General features: G+C 42.1%; 1 protein-coding gene across 4 annotated transcripts in view; it reads right to left on the bottom strand.

Annotated features, from left to right (window-relative positions):
- TTC3 (tetratricopeptide repeat domain 3) overlaps nt 1–23,113 on the bottom strand; it is a 158,214-nt gene that overhangs the window by 43,156 nt on the left and 91,945 nt on the right. For 3 of the 4 annotated variants that reach the window (XM_075911810.1, XM_075911793.1, XM_075911814.1), the window contains 10 exons: nt 22,954–23,020; nt 19,634–19,771; nt 17,452–17,532; nt 15,264–15,376; nt 14,841–14,967; nt 10,992–11,114; nt 10,727–10,828; nt 9,340–9,432; nt 3,124–3,188; nt 1,290–1,426 (listed from right to left, as the gene is read on the bottom strand). In XM_075911810.1, the coding sequence (XP_075767925.1) occupies nt 1,290–1,426; nt 3,124–3,188; nt 9,340–9,432; nt 10,727–10,828; nt 10,992–11,114; nt 14,841–14,967; nt 15,264–15,376; nt 17,452–17,532; nt 19,634–19,771; nt 22,954–23,020 (1,046 nt within the window). The remainder of the gene's footprint in view (nt 1–1,289; nt 1,427–3,123; nt 3,189–9,339; nt 9,433–10,726; nt 10,829–10,991; nt 11,115–14,840; nt 14,968–15,263; nt 15,377–17,451; nt 17,533–19,633; nt 19,772–22,953; nt 23,021–23,113) is intronic. The other variant, XM_075911801.1, reaches the window with a different exon arrangement.

The following is a 23,113-nucleotide window of genomic DNA, read 5'->3' as shown; positions in this document are numbered from 1 at the left end:
CCTGCTCCCGATGACCTTCCATTATGAAGATGCCACCAAGCTCAGCTTAAGATAAATCAAGCTGCAAGCCAACCTTCCAGGTCTAGTGTAGACCTGGCCTCACTGGGTATGTCTAGACTACATGGCTCCGTCAACGGACCCACGTAAAGTAGTTTACCCGACATAGTCAATGAAGAGGGGATTTATATAATCCCCACTTCATTAAAATAAAAATGGCCACCGCGCTGTGCCGACAATCAGCTGATCCGGCACAGCGCGGCAGTCTAGACGTGGATTGGTTAACAAGGGAAGCCTTTGTCGACTGCTCCCTTATGCCCCGTGAAACGAGGTTTACAGGAGCGGTCAACAAAGGCTTTCCCTTGTCGACCGATCCACGTCTAAACTGCCGCGCTCTGCCGGATCAGCTGATTGTCGGCACAGCTTGGTGGCCATTTTTATTTAATGAAGCGGGGATTATTTAAATCCATTGACGGAGCCATGTAGTCTAGACATAACCAGTGTGGCCCAGCTCCAGCTGGGCTGCTGCAGCAGGGAGAGAGGGAGGGAAAGTGATTCTCAGACTTTTCCAGCTCCAAGTGGGCTGTGAACGCCCTTTCCTGATAGTACTGGCCCCTCCCCTGCTGAAAGTGGGGGGCACTGGAGCTCACTTAGTAACTTCTGCCTTCTAGATTACTCAGATGCATTTTGTTAGCAACAGCAGTACCAGCCATTCAAGCTATAGTGCCTGCAGCTAGAAGGGGGCTGGGAAAGCAAATCTAATTCCTGCAAGCAGAATGTAGTTGAGAGGGTGGCTGGGTTCCCTGTAGGTATGTGAACAGATAACCAGTTAACCAGTAAGCATCATTGTAACCGCAGGAAGGGAGGGAGCAGGAGCCAGACACTCACACATGCGGGGTACTGGAAGCAGGAGCCCCCATGATCCATGGGGAAGTTGGGTGCAGAAGCCGCCAGTCCCCTTTGGGGGGGGCAGCAACAGCAGCCCATCATGTTGGAGGAAGGGGAGTAGTATTCTACTTTATCAGTTAATTGGTTAAACCTAAGGTGTAACTGATCAACTGGAATTTTACATCCTACTTCCCCGAGACTTCCTTTTTTTTAGCTAGATATAGAGTTAACCTTGCCTACTGAGTATCACTAGCACAATGCTTGCTGAGGAGTGAACTGACTTGGGAGGAACTGGGGGCAGGAACAGGCAGCCCAATCATAGGGGCTGGCAGTCATAGGCTGGTACAGCAGTACAACAGAATTCAAATGTATTCTTCAACACAAATATTTTAAATTCCACGTACCTGTATGATTATCATACTTAGATGCATTATTTTCCCTTTTATTTTCTTCCACACTATCTTTTGCAGATTTCAGTGCTTCTTCTTTTACTCGTTTTCTCTTAAGTTTTTTTTCTTCTTTTATTGTTAGCATCCTAGAACTAATAAATTGAACTATTAATGAGGCAAATCAACCTGAACTATGAACAAGTGATTTTTCTACAAACCAATCTTCACCTATTAGAACATCTGTCAACTTATAAAGTTTTAACAGAAGAAATCATTAGTCAAACTACAAAGAGGTAAAATTTGAATATAGCTATTCTTCAATTAAAAAGAGATGGAGAGAATCTACCTTCAGGTGTACTTAATTTATTTTAAGCTTGTAGATGTAGAGCAACTATACGAAATATTTTATAGTAATCTGTATTTTGAGGAACTGACTTTAAAAGACTCTTTGATGTAGCATGAACATCCATATTTACATATAACATGCACAAGATACTGAGTTATTCATAAATAAATGTTAAAAAAAAATTCCCAATGCTCTTATGACTAACTTAGGTAATACAAGAAATTAATCTTTAAACTTACATCTCTCGTTATTGGAATTCACATTCCACGTAATTTAAACTCCTACCTAATTAAACAAGTTTAGTGTATACTTCATTCCTTCACATACTTTTCTCTTTGAAATAAGATTAAGGGAAATAAAATACTGAACCTGTCCAATAAATATTTACATTTTGGATTTCCTAGGCTTCCTTCTAATCAAACAAGTTTATCCTGACACTATAAAGCACCATGGTCATGCCTATTTTCTTCCACAATTTGATCTGAGGAAGTGGGTCTGGCCCACGAAAGCTCATCACCTAATAAACCATCTTGTTAGTCTTTAAAGTGCTACATAGTCCTGTTTTTTGTTTTAACTAATTATAGTTAGTCTTCAGATTTAATAACCATTGAGATTAATAAAACAATTCGCACCTCAGAATTATTATTCAAATTCTATGGAAACCAGTGGAATTACACCAGGATTTATTTGATCTTTGATTTTCTCTGTATAAAGCAGGGATGGGGAACTTCAGGCTTGAGGGCCACATGAGGCCCTGGCTTGCCTGGGTCTGGCCTCCATCGCTCAACTCCAGCATTGGGGAGCCCATGCTGTCATGCCAGCCCCCCACTATCCCACCGTAGGACTGGAGCACACAAAATCTACTAGCTTGGGTCTCCCAGGCTCTGCCGTGGGAATGTGGGTCTTCTTCTCAGTCAGGGGCCATGTCATTGAGGATTGTTTCTTTTTTTTCGGCTTCTCACCTGTGTGTGCTCCCGACTGATTTTTCTATGGGTCAGCAGTCCCCGACCCAAAAAAGGTTCTCTGCTCCAGTATAGAGATTTAGTGAAGACTCTTGAAATTGATTCATATTTTGAAAGTTTTCTCCATGACCATTAACAATTATTGTTCCTTTTAAAATGAAAATTTAGTTCTTTGGAAATTGCTGGGGGAACTACAGAACTGCCTAGAAGACTTATTAGCTAGTATCAGCTCAATATGAGGTCCGATTTAATCACATTATATACAGTTAGGTTTTTCCTTCCTTCCTCTCAAATTAGGATTCCCAGTCTTCCATGCTATTTTCTGAACACCCTCTAGTTTGCCATCTTTCTAGAAACGTGGTAAACCTAGAGAAATCAAATAAACATTTGAATCCTTGCCACAGCCACAAAGATAGCAACCATCAAATCTCCAAAATATTTGCATTATTTCAGGAATTTCTGAGATATGTAATCCTACTCTATTGTAAATAGTGCTCATCTTTAAATTACTAATTTGAAGTACTCAATCTTAAAATCTTACCTTGAACATTTCTGCTTAACCCTGGCTCTTGGTGGATCCTTAATTTTGGGGATTTTTTGTTCAAACTACAAAAATAAAAATGACACCACATTAACTGAATTGGAGTTCTAAAGCAATCTTCATAAAAATAAAAACAAAAATGACCTCTGAGGTTTCAAATATCAACAGAGTAATAGCATGAATTAAAAAAATATGCAGCCATCTGGGTCACTCAAGCCTCTCAAAACAGCAAGCTTTGAGTATCTAGAAAGACAACTAGTTCACTGAAACAGTAATCTGGCAGAGAAGGCCATAATACAGAACAAGCATTCCTTAAAATTATTTTCTGATGTCTCATACACCGATATTGCTGTAGGATGCAGTAACCACCTCACACAGTGACAAAAAAAGAAAAGACGGTTCCATCCCAGTATAAAATCTGGATATTTATTTAACTTCAATTGTTAAGTGGGATGAGCTGCTAAAAATCTTCCTTATCGTTCTCTCCAGGAGTTGTCAGGAAGTGTGAGCTTCCCTCATTCCAACACTAGTAGTGGTGTTGGGATGCCACCACTGTTTTATAGTTTAAGGGATTTTTTTCCACTTTTTTAGGAGGGAATTCTCTGTAATTTTCTCTCTAGTTTGTTCAGATATAATGGTAGCTTTGGTCATAAAACCCCTTCTTCCTGACTGAGCTCTATGAGCCACTCCTATATTAAGATCTAATTGTTAATCCCAAAGGCCCTACTACTACAGGACTACATGGAATTCAGTTCCAGTAGCTACCAAAAGAAAGGCAGTGACCACAGATTCACTTGTACAGCATTGGAGTGATTCAAGAGTCCCTCAATTAAATCATTGCCAACACCCTATGGCACTATTCTCCAAAATTTATTTAGAATATTTTATGCTCTAACAGGCATTACAGAAAACCTTAACAAAATGCTTCTTGTTTACTAAAAAGAGATTATTTACCACGTACAATAACCCTGGCTCTTCTAGTTGCAGGTACCTATTCTTCAAGCATGCATGTATCTCTTAAGCCCTTGACCAGAGATTTTAATGCAGCATCCGTACGGAGCCACATCTTAAGAAAACCACAGTTATTTCACAAGCTGAGTAATCGCCTCCTCTTCAAATAGTATCCTTTTGGGTACTTCATTTCAGATGATTCTCAAGCAGTACACAGAGAGAAGAGACGTTTGGAAATGACTAAGACTAAAAACAGTACAGCAGTACCAACCACCACAACAGATCTGACAGCATAGACCAATGCAGGGAGTTTAGAAAAAAATATGCACTGAGACCCGTGTGGCAGCTATGCATGTGTTAGACACTGGAATGTTCTCTGTGATCTGGCAGCGTGTGTGCTATCATCCTCTGGAGAAGCACAGCGCCAAGTGAGTGACAGTCTTTGTGTAGAGACTGTGGACCCTTTGGCTATGACAGTTACCTGTTCAGTAACTGGCGTTCAAGACGTGTTGCTCATGTCCATTCCACATAGGTGTGTGTGCCTGCCACATGCACCAGTGCTGGAAGTTTTTCCCTAAGCAGTACCCATAGGAGCTAGGGTCCCCAGCACCTCTTGGAGTGGTGTATGCATGGTGCACTGTATAGGGTGCCGCCTGTACCATCCCTCAGTTCCTTCTTGCTGGAACTCCAACAGAGGGGAGGAAGGTGGGAGGCTGAATGGACATGAGCAACATATCTCAAAAAACACTTCCACTAAGCCCCCTTGGCTATAGGCTGGATGGAGAAGGATGTCTGTGAGAGTGTGTTGGCAATCTTGGTGACTACCTTGTGCAGGGGCAAGGCCACCCTATCAAGTGCAGTTTGACCCAGGACCCCAAACAACAAGTCCAAGGTATCTTGCACCACCTTGGCCTAGAGGCCCAAGCAATTAGCCACCATCTTCAGGAGGTCTTGGTTGGCTCTTGAGTCCTCCTGGGTCACCACCGGAGGAAAAGCCACAATCACCTCATCTAGCGATGAAGAGGAGGAGACATGGGCTCGTGTCCCCACATCCTCTTGAGGCCCATGAGACCCTAGCAGCACTGAGGAGGCCTGGAACACTCCAGCAACAGAGCGGATAAGATGGAACTGTACTGGGAAGCCCCAGAGAGTCCGCGGGTACCACTGCACCTGCCATTGAGACAGTGGCCAAAGCATGCCCTGGGATGGCACTGGGGGTGCCGATGTCGACAGCACCAAGGGTTGTGCTGAATGCTGCACCAAAGGGATGAAGGCTGCCTCTGAAGCCACACTGCAGGAGCAGATGCTTGATGACTCCCATGACAAGGAGCGGGAGGTGGTGGCTCTTCTGGTGCCAAGATTCTGCTACCGACAGAGACCTCAGGGCCTGGGAACATTTGGAGTATCTGTAGGAGCTATGTATCAGAGGGGTAGCTGTGTTAGTCTGAATCTGCAAAAGTGATGAGGAGTCCTGTGGCACCTTATAGACTAACAGATTTATTGGAGTATAAGCTTTCGTGGCAAAGACCCACTTGGTCACATGGATGTAGTGGAAATTCCAGAGGCAGGTGTAAATATACAGGCATAAGAAAAGAGTACCAATCAAGAGTAAGGCTAGACATAACGAGGTCAATTCTGTCAGAAAGGATGAGGCCCACTTTTAGCAGCTGATGTGGAGGCGTGAACACCAAGAGAGGAGAAACTGCTTTTGTAGTTGGCTAGCCATTCCCGGTCTTTGTTTAATCCTAAAATGATGGTGTCAAATTTGCAGATGAACTGTAGCTCAGCAGTTTCTCTTTGAAGTCTATTCTTGAATTTTTTCTGTTGCAGGATGGCTACCTTTAAATCTGCTACTGTGTGTCCAGGGAGACTGAAGTGTTCTACAGATTTTTGTATATTACCATTCCTGATATCTGATTTGTGTTCTTTTATTCTTTTACGTAGGGATTGTCCAGTTTGGCCAATGTATATAGCAGAGGGGCATTGCTGGCACATGATGGTGTATATTACATTGGTAGATATGCAGGTGAATGAACCCATGATGGTGTGGCTGATCTGGTTAGGTCCTTTGATAGGTGGGCAGAGTTGGCACCGAGGTTGTTGCACGGATTGGTTCCTGCATTAGAGTTACTGTAGTGCGGTGTATAGTTGCTGATGAGAATTTGTTCAGGTTTGCGGGTTGTCTGTGGGCAAGGACTGGCCTGCCTCCCAAGGCCTATGAAAGTGAGGGATTATTGTCCAGGATGGGTTGTAGATCACTGATGATGCACTGGAGAGGTTTTAGCTGAGAACTATAGGTGATGGCCAGTGGTGTTCTGTTGGTTTCTTTGTTGGGATTGTCATGTAATAGGAGGCTTCTGGGTACACATCTGGCTCTGTTAATGTGTTTCCTCACTTCCTTGGGCGGGTATTGTAGTTTCAAGAATGCTTGGTGAAGATTTTGTAGGTGTTTGTCTTTGTCTGAGCGGTTGGAGCAAATGCGGTTGTACCTTAGTGCTTGGCTGTGGACAATGGATCTTGTGGTGTGTCCGGGATGGAAGCTGGAGGCATGAAGGTAGGCATAGCGATCAGTAGGTTTTCGATATAGGGTAGTGTTTATATGACCATCACTTATTTACACCATGATGTCCAGGAAGGGGATCTCTTGTGTAGACTGGTTCAGGCTGAGGTTGATGATGGGGTGGAAATTATTGAAATCGCAGTGGAATTCTTCCAGAGCCCCCTTCCTATGGGTCCAGATGATGAAGATGTCATCAATGTATCGTAAGTAGAGAAGGGGCACTAGTGGACAAGCGAGCTATGATGCCCCAAAGAGCCACTCGTCGAGTCTGGAGAATGGTGTCTGAGAGAAGATCCAGAGTGCTCTTAGACACTCTGGTGCCCGGGGGCACATGTCTGCACAAGTCTGCACACCGACTCCAGCAACGCTGGAGATCGTGCTTTGTGCCCCAGTCTCTCATATGCAGACCCACAAGGACTTTGGAGTGCTCTCCTCTTGGACACCAAAGAAGAGTGCTATCAGACTATGCCAGGAGATCAGGGGCCAAACAGCGGTTTACCCCTGTGCCGGGGCACCATTTGGGGTGGTACTTAAGAACATAAGAACGGCCGTACTGGGTCAGACCAAAGGTCCATCTAGCCCTGTATCCTGTCTGCCGACAGTGGCCAACACCAGGTGCCCCAGAGTGGGTGGACCGAAGACAATGATCAAGCGACTTGTACCATGTGGTACCAACATGGCACTTATGTCTTATACAATTTGAAAGGCTTTCGGCATGGAGGGGAGACAGACCTCCAGCACCTGATGAAGGTGACCAGACGTGGGGCTCGGTGCCTTCTGAGGCTTTTCCAGCCTTTCCACCAGCTCACCACTCTTCTTCCCTGTTTTTCTTACAAGGGGACTTCTCTCTGCCTGGCTTCCTAACTGGGGTCATGGGCAACAACTAGAACTGAGCTGTCAATGCGCTGCGCAGTGAGACACAAACACTCAGTGCTGAGTCTGACCACTGATCCTGTGGGGGCAAGTGCAGACTTCATTAAGAGTGCTCTAAGATGAATGCTTCACTCTGTAATAGTTTTGGGATGGAAGGACCTGCAAATGCAGAACTTGCCCAAGACGTGTCCTTCCCCCAGGCAACACAGGCAAGTCAGCATGAATATTGACAACTGGAATGGGCCTGTGACATTCTGTGCAGGCTTTGAAGCATGCCTTGTCCCCAGGCAGAGTCTCTTCAAAGGGAATTGGAAATCCAACAATTTACAGGCACTTACCTACTAACCCTAATGGTGATGCACCCACTGACAGAAAAATTACTGGTAAGTCTGATGTTGATAGCGCCATTTCAGAGTAGTCTGTGTCCTGAAGCTCCCTGTCCTTCATAGGTGGTACAGGAGACCTACTGTAGCACGCTGGGATCTATGATACCAGAGAGAGTCCTTCAAATCCATGGTACCAAGCAAAGAGGTCAAGGACTCCAAAACTGTAGATTTAATGAGACATCGTGACCTTTCGGGAGCTAGCTTCTTGTGGTGGGAGACTGAATTCTTCTTCTTAGGAGTTTTCCATGAATACTAAGTCTTCTCCCCTTTTGGGGAGACCTGGACTGAGTCAAAGGATGCTGGATCTGCCCAGAGACAAATTTACAAAGGATGTGAGTCTCCTGACCTCACTCAGAAGTGGGTCAAAGGGATCACTCTATCAACAGAAAAGCTTGTTTGGACTCCCAATTCTCCTGTGTGTAGATTCGAAAGCCAGAAGAGAGTTATATTATTGGGACATAAGGGACTCTTCTAAGCAATAGATACACTTAGAATGGCCATTGCTGACAGGGACAGTGTCCTGACAAGAGAGGTGGAATTTGAAACATGGTGAGCCAGGCAGAACCAGCCAGGTCACCAGAAAAAAGAAGAAAACAAGAGAGAAAAACTGAAGCTTCTCACTATTATTTAATTAATCCTATACTAACAATAGCTAACACTAACTAGAAACATTAAACTAAAATAACACAGTGTGCAAGGTAATGGTAGCTGTGTCGATCACGTAGAACATGCTGAGGCACACACAAAACAAATATGCTAGAATTCTCTCTCAGGCTGATGCGGTAGAGAAGAATTCAGGGCAGTTCACTAGTGCGATTCTATATACTATTTGTCTGTGGCACAAAGTTGTATCAAGTGCATACACGGCCCAGAGAGATGCTCCTAATGGAAAAATCTTCAATCAAAGGTGCACGAGGCTCATGAACACGTGAAGTAACCTCAAGTGGGACACTAATTGAAGAACTGAATTTACCTCTTCCCCAATAGGTAGAATTCTTGCTCCTACAATGATGAGTAATTTCACTCTATCACCAATCCAAAACAAGCCAGGATGTCTATGTGCAAGGAATCTGACACAGCATATATCTGTTAAAAATAGTTGCACCAGACCACCTCATACTTAGTGTACTATGAAAATTCAATGAAACTCCCTTAAATTACATGTATGCAGCTTATATTTAAAACATTTCAGTTTACCTGTGGTTTTGTAATAAGGGTAACACCACCATGTGCCTTTTTTTTTTTAAAGTAGTTTTGGTGACTACAACTACCTCCTTAAACAGGAGCATTGAAGTTAATTGAGGCATGTAAAGTATCGTGATCCGTTAATGGAAAATATGTAACTGCACAATGTCAGTAAGTAACATGTTCCTTGGATTTTCATTGCAAGCTTAGGATTTTTTTATAAGACTGATTCTCATTACACACTGATGTTTATTTACTTACCATGCATTTTATGATACCGGAAGAACTGAAGATAATAATTTTTGAAATGAGGCCTCTACAATCAGGAGTGAAACATGACGCTTGAAGAAGATCCTGTGGAAGAAGATCAGATGGACAGAAAAAAAAATACTTTCAATAAAACAATAAGATGCACTACCAATATGTTTTTATATAATAATGCTTTTGTTAAGGCTACATTTTAGTCATGGGTATTTTTAGTAAAAGTCATAGAAAGGTCACAGTCAGTAAATAAAAATTCACAGCCCTTGTCCATGACTTTTACTATTCACACCTAACTGAAACGTGGCGGGGGTGTGGGAAGTTTTGGGGGAGTAGCTAAAGAGTGCCATGGATGCTGAGGGGTACAGGTGGATGGCAGGTATTGGGTAGGTTCCCTCTCCGGCTCCTGGGAAGCAGTGACCTCCAGTTCCTAGTGCCACATGCTGCCTCCACTCCACCCCAAGACCCAGTTCTGCAACTCCGATTAGCTGGGAATGATAGCCAATGAGAGCTGGGAGAGTAGAGCCAGTGGGCAGAGGCAGCATGTGGACCTAGGACCTGAGGGAGAAGAGTTCCTGTTGCCTTTCCAAGGGAGCCTCCCACAAACACCATCCTGCACCTCAACCTAGCACTGAGCCCCATCCCAAATTCGTGCTACTAAAGAGTGGGAGGGAGGGAGGAGGCTAGACTGCACCAGCAGCAGCCAGTGTGGCTAGCTCAGGGGCTACCCAAATGGCTCAGGTAGCCTCTAGGCCAGCAGCACAGGGTGCTACAGAAGTCACAGAGGCCACAGAAATCCATAGAATTAATTACTTCTATGATCTCTGTGACAAACCCAGAGCATTAACTACTGTGTAAGATGAACTCATGCTGACAGTAAATTAAGACCATTGCTAAAGGCTTAGGCAGCTACTTGTATTAGCTAAGGGAAGCAAATAATGGCATAAAATGGCTGGGGTCAAAAAGATGAAAGCAGCGGCTCATGGCATGTACTCTTTTACTTCCTAAACCAATGGAAGATTATACTGAGTGTCACCATTAACTTCTGCCAGGTATCCTTATGTACATTGAAATCCTTTAGGTTTTGGAGTATTAGCTGATGGGGAAGCCTCAACAGCAAGGCTTCTAAGGGAATCAAAAATCCATAAAGAGGTAGAGAACAGGCCAAACACACTGAGCCTCTACATAAATATCTCTGTCCTCTACAAATACCTTGACACTTGCAGGATCTCCCTATACCTTCAACTCAAGACTGTATATTCTCCATAGAATAGTTGAAATGTTAAGATTTTGGGACTATATTCATCTCAATGACATAAAAACAGCTATAACCTCTAGAAAACAGTTAGTAACTAATACTTAATTAGAAATTTGACATGGCTCTTACCTTGTCATTTTTATCACTGTAAACGGTAGTTTTTAGCTTTTTCCAACAGCTGATGTGAAACTCCACTTTACACTGCTCAGAGCAAGTGATACGTATAAAACCCTAAAATTTAAAGACCATATGAATTGATTCATTCAGAGAAAAAAATGCATCATTCAACAAAAAATAGTTAAGAATGTATGTATCACATGAATCTTTGAATTATGCATAAGGCATATAACTGCAGAAAAAGTTTAATCTCCAAAACCCATTAAGAAAAGTTTACCTTGAAGTCTGGATCTGTAAAATAGATTTGAATTTTTGAATGCCCATGAAACTGCTGATAAGAACAAACTGCATCTGGCTCTGGAGGAAACTTGCATTCACCAATGAAATTCTCCAACATCAACTATTAAAACAACATCAAAATAAAATCACATCATCCCAAATAATCTCTCAGGCACAAAAACCAAACATACCTCTACTTACATTTTTAAGATTTGGAGGCTCTTGAAATGAAACAAACACCACATTTTCAGCAGTATAACTCAAACACCAGAAGAGTAATTATTTTCAAGTATTACTTTATTTTAAAAACTTCCCGACTAACATGCTGCACAATATTTCAACTGTTCTTTGCATTTATACAAGTGTCAGTAAGGAATGCATAGCCACTCTGCATAGAGTACTCCTAGGGTAATTCTGGGCCACTGCACACGTGCAGAATTAACATCCCCTTTTATACTCCTCTCCCCCACAGAATAGGTGGTTCTGATGTGAAGGCAAAAGGAAGCCACAAGAAGAGTAATGCTGCAACTATCCCTTTTGTTCACCAGGGACTAATGTATCACAAGAGAGGGTAGCTGGCTCATGGGCCAGAGCAGAGGTTCTACTCGTGGAGCCAGTTGAGAATGCACAGGATATGTGATGGATAGGGAAACTGACAGATAAGGGCATGTGGGGCTGTTGAGGAACTACATAGACTGGGATTCAAAAGGGCTAGTTGGGGGGGTGGGCAGACAAAATGAAACAAGATCACAGAACTAGTGGGGTGACAACCATGAGCCAGGGTAGAATGAGAGGGGTTGAGGACCAGATGAGGATGGAGGAGGGGAGAGTGCAGGGGCATATGCCGACAGGGGGTGAGGGTGCAGGGCCACATAGAGACCTGTGCAGTTATGCCTGGCTGAATGGGGAGCAAGAGTTCTGAGATATATGAGCACAGAGGCAGATGTGCCAGAATGAATGGGAGAGCCTAGAGGTCAGCCACAGTATGCATGGAAGAGGCTGCCCAACTCCGTAAAATACACTCCTCCCCCCCCCAAAAAAAAACCCAACAACTATCTTCCATACTTCTCCCACCCAATCCAACAGCCCAGTAGGTTCACTCCCAGGCTCCTTCCCAGCATTTAATTTTCCTCTCGCTCAGCTCCTCCATTAGCCCTTACTCTCCCACAAAGGCATTGACTTTCAAGTGCCAGGAATGTGGTGGGTGCTTGGACCATGGCTCTCCCTCACACCTCACCTCCACTCCACCACTTCCACAAAACCCACACCTGTCCACCCTGCCTCTTTTGCCTCCGCTTCACCCATGCCCTGACTTTTCCTGCCCAGTTCCACCCCCACCCCAGAGTGCACTCACTCCCACCCCTCCTCCCAGCCTCCCACAGGAGGTGTGTGGAGGAAAGAGAAGGCACCGATCTATGGGGTTTGCAGGCACATAGGAAGGAGGAACTGGAGAGCTGATGATAGGCTGCCGGTGTGTGTTCAGAACACATCAATTGTTCCCCGTGGGTGCTCTAACCCCAGAACAACCACAGAGTCAGTGCCTATGATCCCCAAGACTGCTCTGCTTTTGACAGGTGTGGGGAAAGAGGTTTCTGTATTATAGCTTAAATGAATTATTACTCAAAGTTCTATATTAATAAGTCTAGTAAGAAATCTATTTGTCAAAAAATATTTCAAGTCTTTTTTGTTGTCTGTATTGTTACATGTGTATTTGCTGGCAGATATTTTGAAATAAATTACCCAAGTAACTGAAACTGGAATTATTACATTGTGTTATTCTAACTGAATTTTAAAATATTGTGCATAGAATTTTTAATTTTTTGACACAGAATTCCACAAGGAGTAAGAGCTTGGCCAGGCTATCGTTTTACATGTTAATAGTTCTCTCTCAGCTTAAGGATGTTTGTGAATGCAAGAATGGCTGTGTGTCTACGTCTCCCATTCAATCTTAAAGCTAACGGATTTTCAAGGTCAACCAAGACACGTAACTAGAATATTCCCACTAAAATTACTGGGAATCATGTTGCTAAACCCCTAGTGCAGTGGTGTCTGACACAATAGCCACATCCCGATATTTGACCGGTTGAGTATGTTTAGTTGGCTATAGCAGTAGCTACTATAGTGGCTACTGCTTCAGAACTGGTTGGATATACAGGCAGTCCCCGAGTTACGCGGATCCGACTTATGTCGGATCCGCAGTTACGAACGGGGCCCTTCCTCTCCCTGGTCTCCAGCAGACCAGGGAGAGGAAGAAAAGCGGCGGAACACGCGGCCAGCTGACAGCCCAGACGCGTCTGGGCTGTCAGCTGGCCACGTGCTCCGCTCTGCTCCCCCTCCCCCTGGTCTGCAGAGCAGGGGGAGGGGGAGCAGGAGCAGAGCAAAGCGGCGGAGCACGCGGCCAGCTGACAGCCCAGACGCGTCTGGCCTGTCACCTGGCCGCATGTTCCGCGGCTTTGCTCTGCTCTGCTCCCCCTCCCCCGGTCTGCAGACCAGGGGGAGGGGGAGCAGAGCAGAGCAGAGCAAAGCCGCGGAGCCCGAGGGCAGCAGGATAGCCACGGCGCGTCTGGGCTGTCCCACTGCCCCCGTGCTCCGCGGCTTTGCTCCGGACGCCTGTGGTACAGCAGCTGGGGCGCTGCCGGTTGGTCCCGTAGCGCCGCTCTGGGCCCAGGTGTCCCCAAGTCAGCAGCTGCTGAAAATGACCAGTGGCTGACTACAGGAAGCCCCTGCCCCGGGCTTCCTGGAATCAGCCGCTGATCAGTTTCTGCAGCAGCTGACTTGGGGATGCCTGGGGTTCTTAAGTTGAATCTGTATGTAAGTCAGAACTGGCGTCCAGATTCAGCCACTGTTGAAACTGATTAGTTTCAGCAGCGGCTGAATCTGGACGCCAGTTCCGACTTACATACAGATTCAACTTAAGAACAAACCTACAGACCCTATCTTGTACGTAACCCAGGGACTGCCTGTATATGTATATATAAATAGACTCATAGACTTTAAGGTCAGAAGGGACCATTATGATCATCTAGTCTGACCCCCTGCACAGTGCAGGCCACAGAATCTCACCCACCCCTCCTAAAATAATCCTCTCACCTATATCTCAGATATTGAAGCCTTCAAATACTTTGAAGACCCCAAGATGCAGAGAATCCTCTAGCTGTGATCTGTACCCCATGCTACGGAGGAAGGCGAAAAACCTCCAGGGCCTCTGCCAATCTACCCTGGAGGAAAATTCCTTCCCGACCCCAAATATGGCGATCAGCTAAACCCTGAGCATGTGGGCAAGACTCACCAGCCAGACACCCAGAAAGTTCTCTATAGTAACTCCTATCATCCCTCCATTGACCTATTTCCCACTAATAATGAATGGTCAATTAGTTACCAAGATCATGTTACCTCATCAAACCATCCCCTTCATAAACCCATCTAGTTTAATCTTGAAACCAGATATATCTTTTGCCCCCACTACTTCCTTTGAAGGCCGTTCCAGAACCTCACTCCTCTAATGGTTAGAAACCTTCGTCTAATCTCAAGTCTAAACTTCCTACTAGCCAGCTTATATCCATATAGGATACTCTCAGAAGAATTCTACTCAAGAAGTGTTGACTGGATTCAAAGAGAACAGATCCCTCCTCTCTACAAACTGCATCTAGGGTTGAGAATATTTTAACTGGCAATAAATACGGTTAGGGGGAGGATTCTGGGAAGCCTTGTTTCTCCCTTCTTGTGTCTTGATGAGATCATAAAAAGCCCAGATTCATTCTGAAAAGCTAAATGAAGCTATATTAAATCAGCATCTCACCATTCATTAAGAAATTCTCTGATTTACAGAGATGATATTTTTATTTACCTGTAATTTTTCAGTCCGAGTCTCTTCAATAACAACAGAAGTTGTGGGCCACGTTAATGTTCCAGGTACAATTTTATGGTTAATCATTGTCTGTGATTTCATAAACTGATCTATAGCATCTGAAAATCTAAATTTTAAACATATACAAGATAGTGAGATCACAACTTCTACAGCCATTTCATGCAAATCTCTTACATGAAATACAATGCTTTATGCTTGTGCAATACATTTTGGGACTTAAGGAAACGGAAAGTCATCAAAAATTAAAGACTGCATGAAATGCATGATAGTGGAGAAAGAATTAACTATTAAAAACAAAGATATTTGTAACTAACATGGATGGATATTCATTTATAAAATAAATCTAAGTTAACTTGCTTTTGCATCAAGCTTAATAAATATGAAGTTTTGCATTGTACGAACCTGTTTTGTCTCAAGTACACTTTTCCAATTCCAAAATGTGCCAAGCAATTAAATCTCTCCTTGTGATACTGCTCAATTATTTTGTTAAACTGGTCTTCAGCCTTTGCTAATTCCTTCAAAATAAGTTTAAGATAATCACAAATGAATGAGATAGTTAAAAACAAAATGAAAAGGTCGAGTAGCTTTTGGATTAAGGCTTTTAACTGCTCAAAAATGCAGCACTGCCTATGCCTTTGTCAACTTTAAGAGCATGGAAGGTGTGAATATGCAGTCTCTTTTTCTTTATGATTTACATAAACAAAAAGGAGTTTATTGATCTAGATCAGTGGTACTCAAACTGTGGTCCGTGGCCACCTTCCAGGTAGTCCGGAGCTTGAGCTCAGCCCTCCTCCTTCCCCCCTGCAGTAGGAAGCTCACACTGGTGCTCCAGCCTTGCGTTTCCTCCCTCCAGTCCCCACAAAGTTGGAGCACCAGCATCGTCTTCCTGGGGGTGGGGAGAAAACCCTGAGCCTTGCTGTGTGATCCAGCTCATGGGGAAGAAGTGCTCTCCCTCTTCCTCCCCAACCTGGGGGCACAGCAGCACTTGGTTCTGCTGCCTGGGGGCTTTCCCCATTGCTTCCATTGGCCACAATCCAGCCAATGGGAGTAGCAGGAGGCCATGCCTGAGAGTAGCATGCGGTGAGAAGGCAAGTAAGTGTCTGCCCCGCTCCCTCATGCCCAGCGTCCTGCACCCCCAGGTCCCTCACACACACACACCCTGCCAAGACTCATGCTCTCAGCATGCTCTTGTATCCTCCCTTGCTCCTACGCTCTCCCTCCTGGCCCCACACTGCACCTTCCCTTGCTCTTGCCTCTTCCTTCTGGCCAAACACCCTAATCCCAGGCTGTTCCTGCAACCTACCTCACATCCAGAGCTCATGCCCTCACCCCCTCCTGCACCCCACCTACCGCCCAGATCCTGCACCCCCATTCCTCTCACTGGCAGTTCTATCCTGCACAATGAACCCCCAGTTTTGCCCCAATCCCAAAGCCTAGGGGACCACAAAAATCCACTAACACTGGAACCCCAGAAGAGTAAATCTGACCTATGGGAAGCCTTGAACCTCTGTCCTCCCTCCACCCCTCTCCCTCCCCAGGTGGGGCTGGAGTGCCAGAAGAGTGTCTCAGTTGGGAGCCACATCAGAGAGAATTGGGGGTTTCTGAAGGGTGGTTTTTTTTGTTTGTTTGTCACTTGTAACATCTACACTGAGTTTTCTGTGGGTCAGTGGCGCCCGAGCCAAAAAATGTTCTCCACCCTGCTATATATAAAAAAACATGGGAACTTTTTGCTTTGGACACGAATTAATATTTTACTTAGTTTATCAAACTTCATTTTAAATAAACATGAGAAAGTTAAAGCACTCAGTCCATTTAATAACTTAAATTAATATTTCCTTTCCTTTAAATTAAACTGTTCTCCCTAGCTGCAGCACTAGCAAAATGTCTAGGGCATAATTATGTAATTAACAGCGAGTTTCTATTAGCAACTCGTAGTCCATGGAAAGGTTTGCATTGAGCCAGGTGGGCCACGGGCCAGAAAGTTTGAGAACCACTGATCTAGACTGAACCACGCTTCCACTTTAAGCTTCGCTCTTACATGGTCCATTTATTTGATTACTTTAGGAAGGCAAGTGTATGTTATCATTAGTGTTTTCTCCTGAATAAGCCTTTACATTGTTAAGCAACCCAAAATCTCAAGGGACTAGAAAGCTACAAGAACTGCTATTTTAAAAAATACTCCAAAATATTGGGGGAGGGCAACTGAATGAGGAAGAGCCTTACCTGCTGTTGGGATTTATGGAAAAATATTTAAAAGGCTGTTAAAAGTGGCTGGATCTACTCAAGTTACTCAACCGCTAAATACTATAAAAAAGAAGGGGGAATAGCATTGGGTAAGGCTGTTTTCCCCTTCATTAACAGTCTTTGAGTCCCATTTGAAAACTTAGGAGTAATTTTCTGACTTAGTAATTTCTACAAATCCAAATACAAGCTTCTCTGGACAATAAATAACACTATTTCCTAATCACTGCCTAAACCTCATTGTGGAGGTCACCTTATCTTCCGTCTACTTAAAAAAGGTGATGATGGGTAACCTGAACTGGAATTTTAAGATTTGGAAGCATCAGTTTGTAGAAACTTAAACTCTTACCTCAGGCTGTCCTATTCCAAGGAGAGCAGTGGCATATCCATAGATGACTACTACATAGTCAATAACAGCAAGATTCAGCTGCTGCAAATAATCGAAGAAATCACATTTAACAGTATGCGTGAAAACATTAAGTTAGTAACCAAAACATACTACCTTGAAGTGGACAATGTTTGCCACAGTCAACATAGGGAAATAGTAATAGAGATGTAGCCGTGTTAGTCTGGTCTTGCTGAAACAAAAGACAGGACTATGCGGCACTTTAAAGACTAATAAGATGGTTTATTAGGTGATGAGCTTTCGTGGGCCAGACCCACTTCCTCAGATCAAATTGTGGAAGAAAATTGGCATGACCAGATATACCAAAGGGATAAGATTAAAAAAAAAGTGAACACATATAAAATTGACAAATCAGATTTTAGAACCGAGGAAGGTTCGGGGGGGGGGGCAGGGGGGAGGTTAGCGTCTATGAGATAATGATATTGGGGTGATAACTGGGGAAGCTATCTATGTAATGGGTAAGGAAGTTAGCATCTTTGTTAAATCTGACACTTTACGAATGGGCCTTAACACGAAAGCTCATCACCTAATAAACCATCTTGTTCGTCTTTAAAGTGCTGCATAGTCCTGACTTTTGTTTCAACATAGGGAAAACCAGTCCTCACAATACATACAATCACAATCTTCAGGCAATAACCAAGTCAGTGTCACAATCAACCAGAGTCTCATTTGGCCATTTGTGATGGCTTGAGAGGGGCTTCCTTCTCAAACACAGCATGGTAATGGATTCTGGAACGGCTGCTTTTTTAAAAATTATACCTTGGCTGACTATATTATGTTCATAGAGAAAATACTCAACACAGGAAGAGCAAATTAGCGTATCTACTATTTTAGCTAGACGACTACAATACATTTCTTAAAGTGTTCTTAAATGAATGGACGTTGCTAGAAATTCCTCAGTTTTTCCCTTATTAATATGGCAAGCTATGATTTCAGGTCAATAAGCATGCTATTTTCCTGGAGAGTTCAGTGTTTCTTTTGTTGCAGCAGGTAACCCCTGTCAGTACAATTGGATCTGGGACATTTAATGTTTGCAAGGAGTGCACATACAAATATATACATACACACTATTTGATATGTGCTTGTGAGGAAGACCCACGATAAAATATTAAAAATATTTTAACATTTTGCCCTCTTATTTGTCAAAACAATCTTATATAATTACACTGGTTCCAATTAATTTGGTAATTTCAAAATACCTATCAGCAACTGTGTGTGTAACAGGGATGTAAAAACGTGTTTAAAAAATGCAACTGGGTAACTGCTAAAAATCATAGCAATTACATGGTTACACACATTGTGGGCTCTGCAGTAAAAAGCATTAATAATCTTTATACTTCAGAGCCCGCAATGAAGCTTTCCTGGGAGCGGCCCTGCCGGCTCCGTCCTCATGTAACCTACTACACAGATGGAGCAGGAGGGCGGCTGAGCCTGCTACAGACAGGGGCTGCTCTGGCAGGCCCCACAAGACTGATGCAGCCCCTGCTAGGAGCAGGTGGGGAGCTGCTCCAGCCCGTATCAGTTAATTGGAACTGTTAAGCCTCATCCACTAAGGATGAGGCGTACCAGTAAACCGGTTAACCTTTTAAATCCCTAATCTATAACAACGAAGACAACAAAAATTCCCTGGGGATGGATTAGATATTTTTAAAAATCACAGTATTTACCACAATGAGCTTATACTTTATTCCATTTTTTTAAGGTTGTAAGAAAACCAAATATAAGTGAAGTGGTTAATATGATTATGGCTCTCACATCTTAATAAAAAGTTTAAGATGTAGAATTTTGTGTACCTGCACAGAAACATAACATTTTGTATTCCCAAAACATTTTAATGTTGAAATGTTGTCCATTATCACCACAATCACTTTATTGTATTTTTTCCCTGTACACTAGTCTCTAACATTTTAGATAAGCTATTTAAGATAGACTATGCTTTTTTTAACATGTGTACAATGCTTAGGACATAGTGGAATGTGACTGGAAACAAATAAAATAAAATAAACAAAATAAAACAAAACAAAAAACACAATTGCTTTGGGGGAGGAAAATAAATGAAATATAAAACTTACGGGTCAAAGCTCAATCATGCCTATTAAGGTGGCCAGGGTACATTCATCCTTACCTTCAACTCTGAAGGATCCAAAATAATCAATAACTTTGAAAAGACTTGTTCAGCACTGCGACAACGTTGGTCCATCAAGGCTGTATAGCCATCATGAACAAGTGTCTTCAACATTTCTGGCAACACAGTTAAATCCACCTACAAAAATCAATCTTAACTAAATCAGATTTTGTTCACTATGTTATGAAACAAGCTACTAATTATTGAAAATGTTATCTCCAAGTGGCGATTAAACAACAATAGAAGTCAGTATTTTCTGCATTTTGGTTATAAGAGTTCCATCTTTGTGAATTTTGTTAGGTGGCAACATTCACTTTAACCTGGTTTATAGGTATGCAACGTTTGTACAGAAGCAACTTCAATAATATTTTAGAAAATATTGTTTCAGACAAACAAACAACTTCACTGGCTTCCCATTCATTTAAAAATGATCATCCATCTAGTTTAACAATCTGTTGTTCCAACATACCTCACAGACCTAGTCTCTCTAAATCTCAACTCATCTGTCCTTTCACACATGTTCATAATTTTCGCTTAAGAGTCCGTCCGCTCCCCAGCGAGTTTACCATCTCAAAGAGGACTTCATGTATTGTTTCATTTTACACTCACCTATTCCTCTAAAACAATAAAACAATCTGAGAACATTTTTCTCTCCCTTGCCTATATCATCTCACTTTTGATCTTCTTTTATATCTAATCCTGAAATATCTTGGGATACTTCCTTACATAAATATTGAATTTAATAGTTCATAAAGTGGTTTAAATCCTAAGCTCTGACTCTATGTTGAAAACCACATGATGAACTTTTATGCAAGAAGTCCTCTAAGCACAAGTAGTTGCAGGATTCGGGCCTTACTACTTTGAACAATAAGGAAAAGCAAAGCTGAATGTAATGTCATGAAGTGTTCACTGTTCTTAAGTATTAATTACTTGTTAAAGACGATTGCATAAATATTTTTTACCATACACAAACAGGGCAGTACAAGTCTACACACATGCACATAGACCAGAATACCTCATTGTGCCAGAGTCAGACAAACTTGCTTTATAAGCTTTAATTCCTCATTTTTTAAAGATATAAAATTAATTAATTATTAAAAAATATTAAAACTCCTCATTCTCTCTCCACACAATGTTAGACAGAGTGAAGGTGTAAAAGTAATTATAAAAAAGGGAAAATTTTGGACGCCAAAGGATGACTTGAGAACTTAAAAAAAGTGTCATCTTAAAGACTAACAAATTTATTTGGGAAAAAGCTTTCATGGGCTGGAAATCACTTTCCAGTGCACAAAAGCTCATACCTAAATAAATGTGTTAGTTTTTAAGATGACACAGAACTTTTTATTGTTTTTGCTAAAACAAATTATCATTGATACCTCTCTAAATATTGAGATCTTAAGTTGCCTGGATTTCCTTATAGTGTATTATATTGAATTATACTGCTTCATTTTAATTACACTAGAGTATTATTTGGATGTTAGAGGGTAACAATCATTTTCCTATTTACATAAATCCAAATGAATACATTAAAATGTGTTATATCAAGCTGGAATACCCTGTTACATATACAGGTAGTCCCTGGGTTACATGGATCCGACTTACATCGGATCCCTACTTACAAACGGGGTGAGGCAACCCCGCACTAGCTGCTTCCCCCCAGCAGACCAGGGAGACGCGAAGCTAGCGCCCCCTCCTCCCCCCCAGCAGACCAGGGAGACGCGGAGCGGCTTTTCTCAGCAGACACCTCAGCTTGAGAATAAAGGACTGAAGGAAGTGAGGTGTGGGAGAATAAAACTGAGCTCTGGAGAAATGTTTGGCTAGAGTTTCCCTTACAATATGTACCAGTTCTGACTTACATACAAATTCAACTTAAGAACAAACCTACAGTCCCTATCTTGTATGTAACCCGGGGACTGCCTGTACTGTAATGATCTCCTAAGTCAAGCCTAAAATTACAGTTTTGAGTAAAAAATAGGGTACATCTATAAAGGAACATTATTTCAAAATAACTAGCATTATTTTGAAATAACTTAGTCCACAGCTACACAGCAGACAGTTATTTCAAAATAATGTCAAAATACTGTCAAGCTGGAGGACTTTTTACTCTGACTCCTTTAACCCTCATTGTAGGAGGAATAATCAAAGTCAGAGGAAGAGTGCTCTATTTCGAAATAAGTGCTGTGTAGATGCTCCCAATTTCGAAATAAGCTACGCAATTGACATAGCTCAAGGTGCATAGCTTATTTTGAGTTAAGCTCTGCTGTGTAGATGCACCTGCAATGTTTTATTTAAAGACTTTTAAAATGGAAATTTAAAAGTTACGATTGTAATGTTTCAAGTAATTTTCTAAGTATTTTCATATTAATATTTTCACCCAACTATTAAAAAACTGAATGAAGTGAAAACAAAAGACAAATTTAACTAGCCTCATTGTTACCTCTGAAGTGAAATTTCAAAAACAACGACCTGGTAAAATCCATGTTAACATCATGTTAATTCGTGATGAGCTTAGCCTCTGTCAAACATTGTGGCCTTACAGAAAACATTCTCTGTTTTGAAAGTTTCATCTTGATTAATTCTAAATTAACTTTCTTCCATCAAAATTCAGATTTCAGAAGTCAAGATGCAAAAACCACAGCTGAATTCCAAAACAAAAAGGTAACTATAATTGGCCTATTTGCAAAAGGAATAAGAATATTCATCTGCTCTTAGGATTGAATGGAGACAATTCTGATGGTGAAATCTGTCACAAATTAGAAATTGTATTTATTTTCCTGATGTTTGTGTGCCTGGTTGCTACTTTGTTTTTTATTATTCTGTGGTTCTTGTATTGAATTTGCTGTAAATTTGTGATAACAATGTCCTTCTTAGGTCTCATGTCCCTAAGACACCCGTGCCAGCTTCCATAAAAGTAGTTTTGTGTATCTTAAGTTTTTATATTCTGAAGAATTATCACCAGTATATAAAATATGTAATATTTTTTAAAATGCTCACCTTACTAAATTGCAAACTTTCATAAAAATGTCCTAATCTGCACTTCACTGTCAACGTAATAAATTAACACTGCACAGAATTTAGGAGCTGAAAGTGTTTAATTTGGTCCCACTGTACAACAGATTATACACTAACATGTTCAGAAGTTTATGCTTCACCAATAGATGTGTACTTAAACCCTGGGTTTCCTCAACGTGTTAAGAAATACAACTGTGGCATTTAATTAATACTTAAGTAATGTCACTATTAAAGTAACAGTCTCAAACAGAAACTCATAATTTTTTTTCAACTAAGATCGCAATATTTTTAATTGTTTCCTTCATTACCTGTCGGACGGCACTAGAGTGTTTATCCTGGATATTTTTAGAATCAATCTTCAAACACAGATGATCTCTACAATTAAAAACAGCAATAGCATCACTGCAGTTTTTACACTGAAATCTGCACATATACAGTTTATACGCTTTATTCAGAGGATGGAGAAAT

This window comes from Pelodiscus sinensis, chromosome 1 (genome assembly GCF_049634645.1).
Source record: "Pelodiscus sinensis isolate JC-2024 chromosome 1, ASM4963464v1, whole genome shotgun sequence".
NCBI lineage: Eukaryota > Metazoa > Chordata > Testudines > Trionychidae > Pelodiscus > Pelodiscus sinensis.
This window is presented reverse-complemented; position numbering and strand designations above follow the sequence as displayed.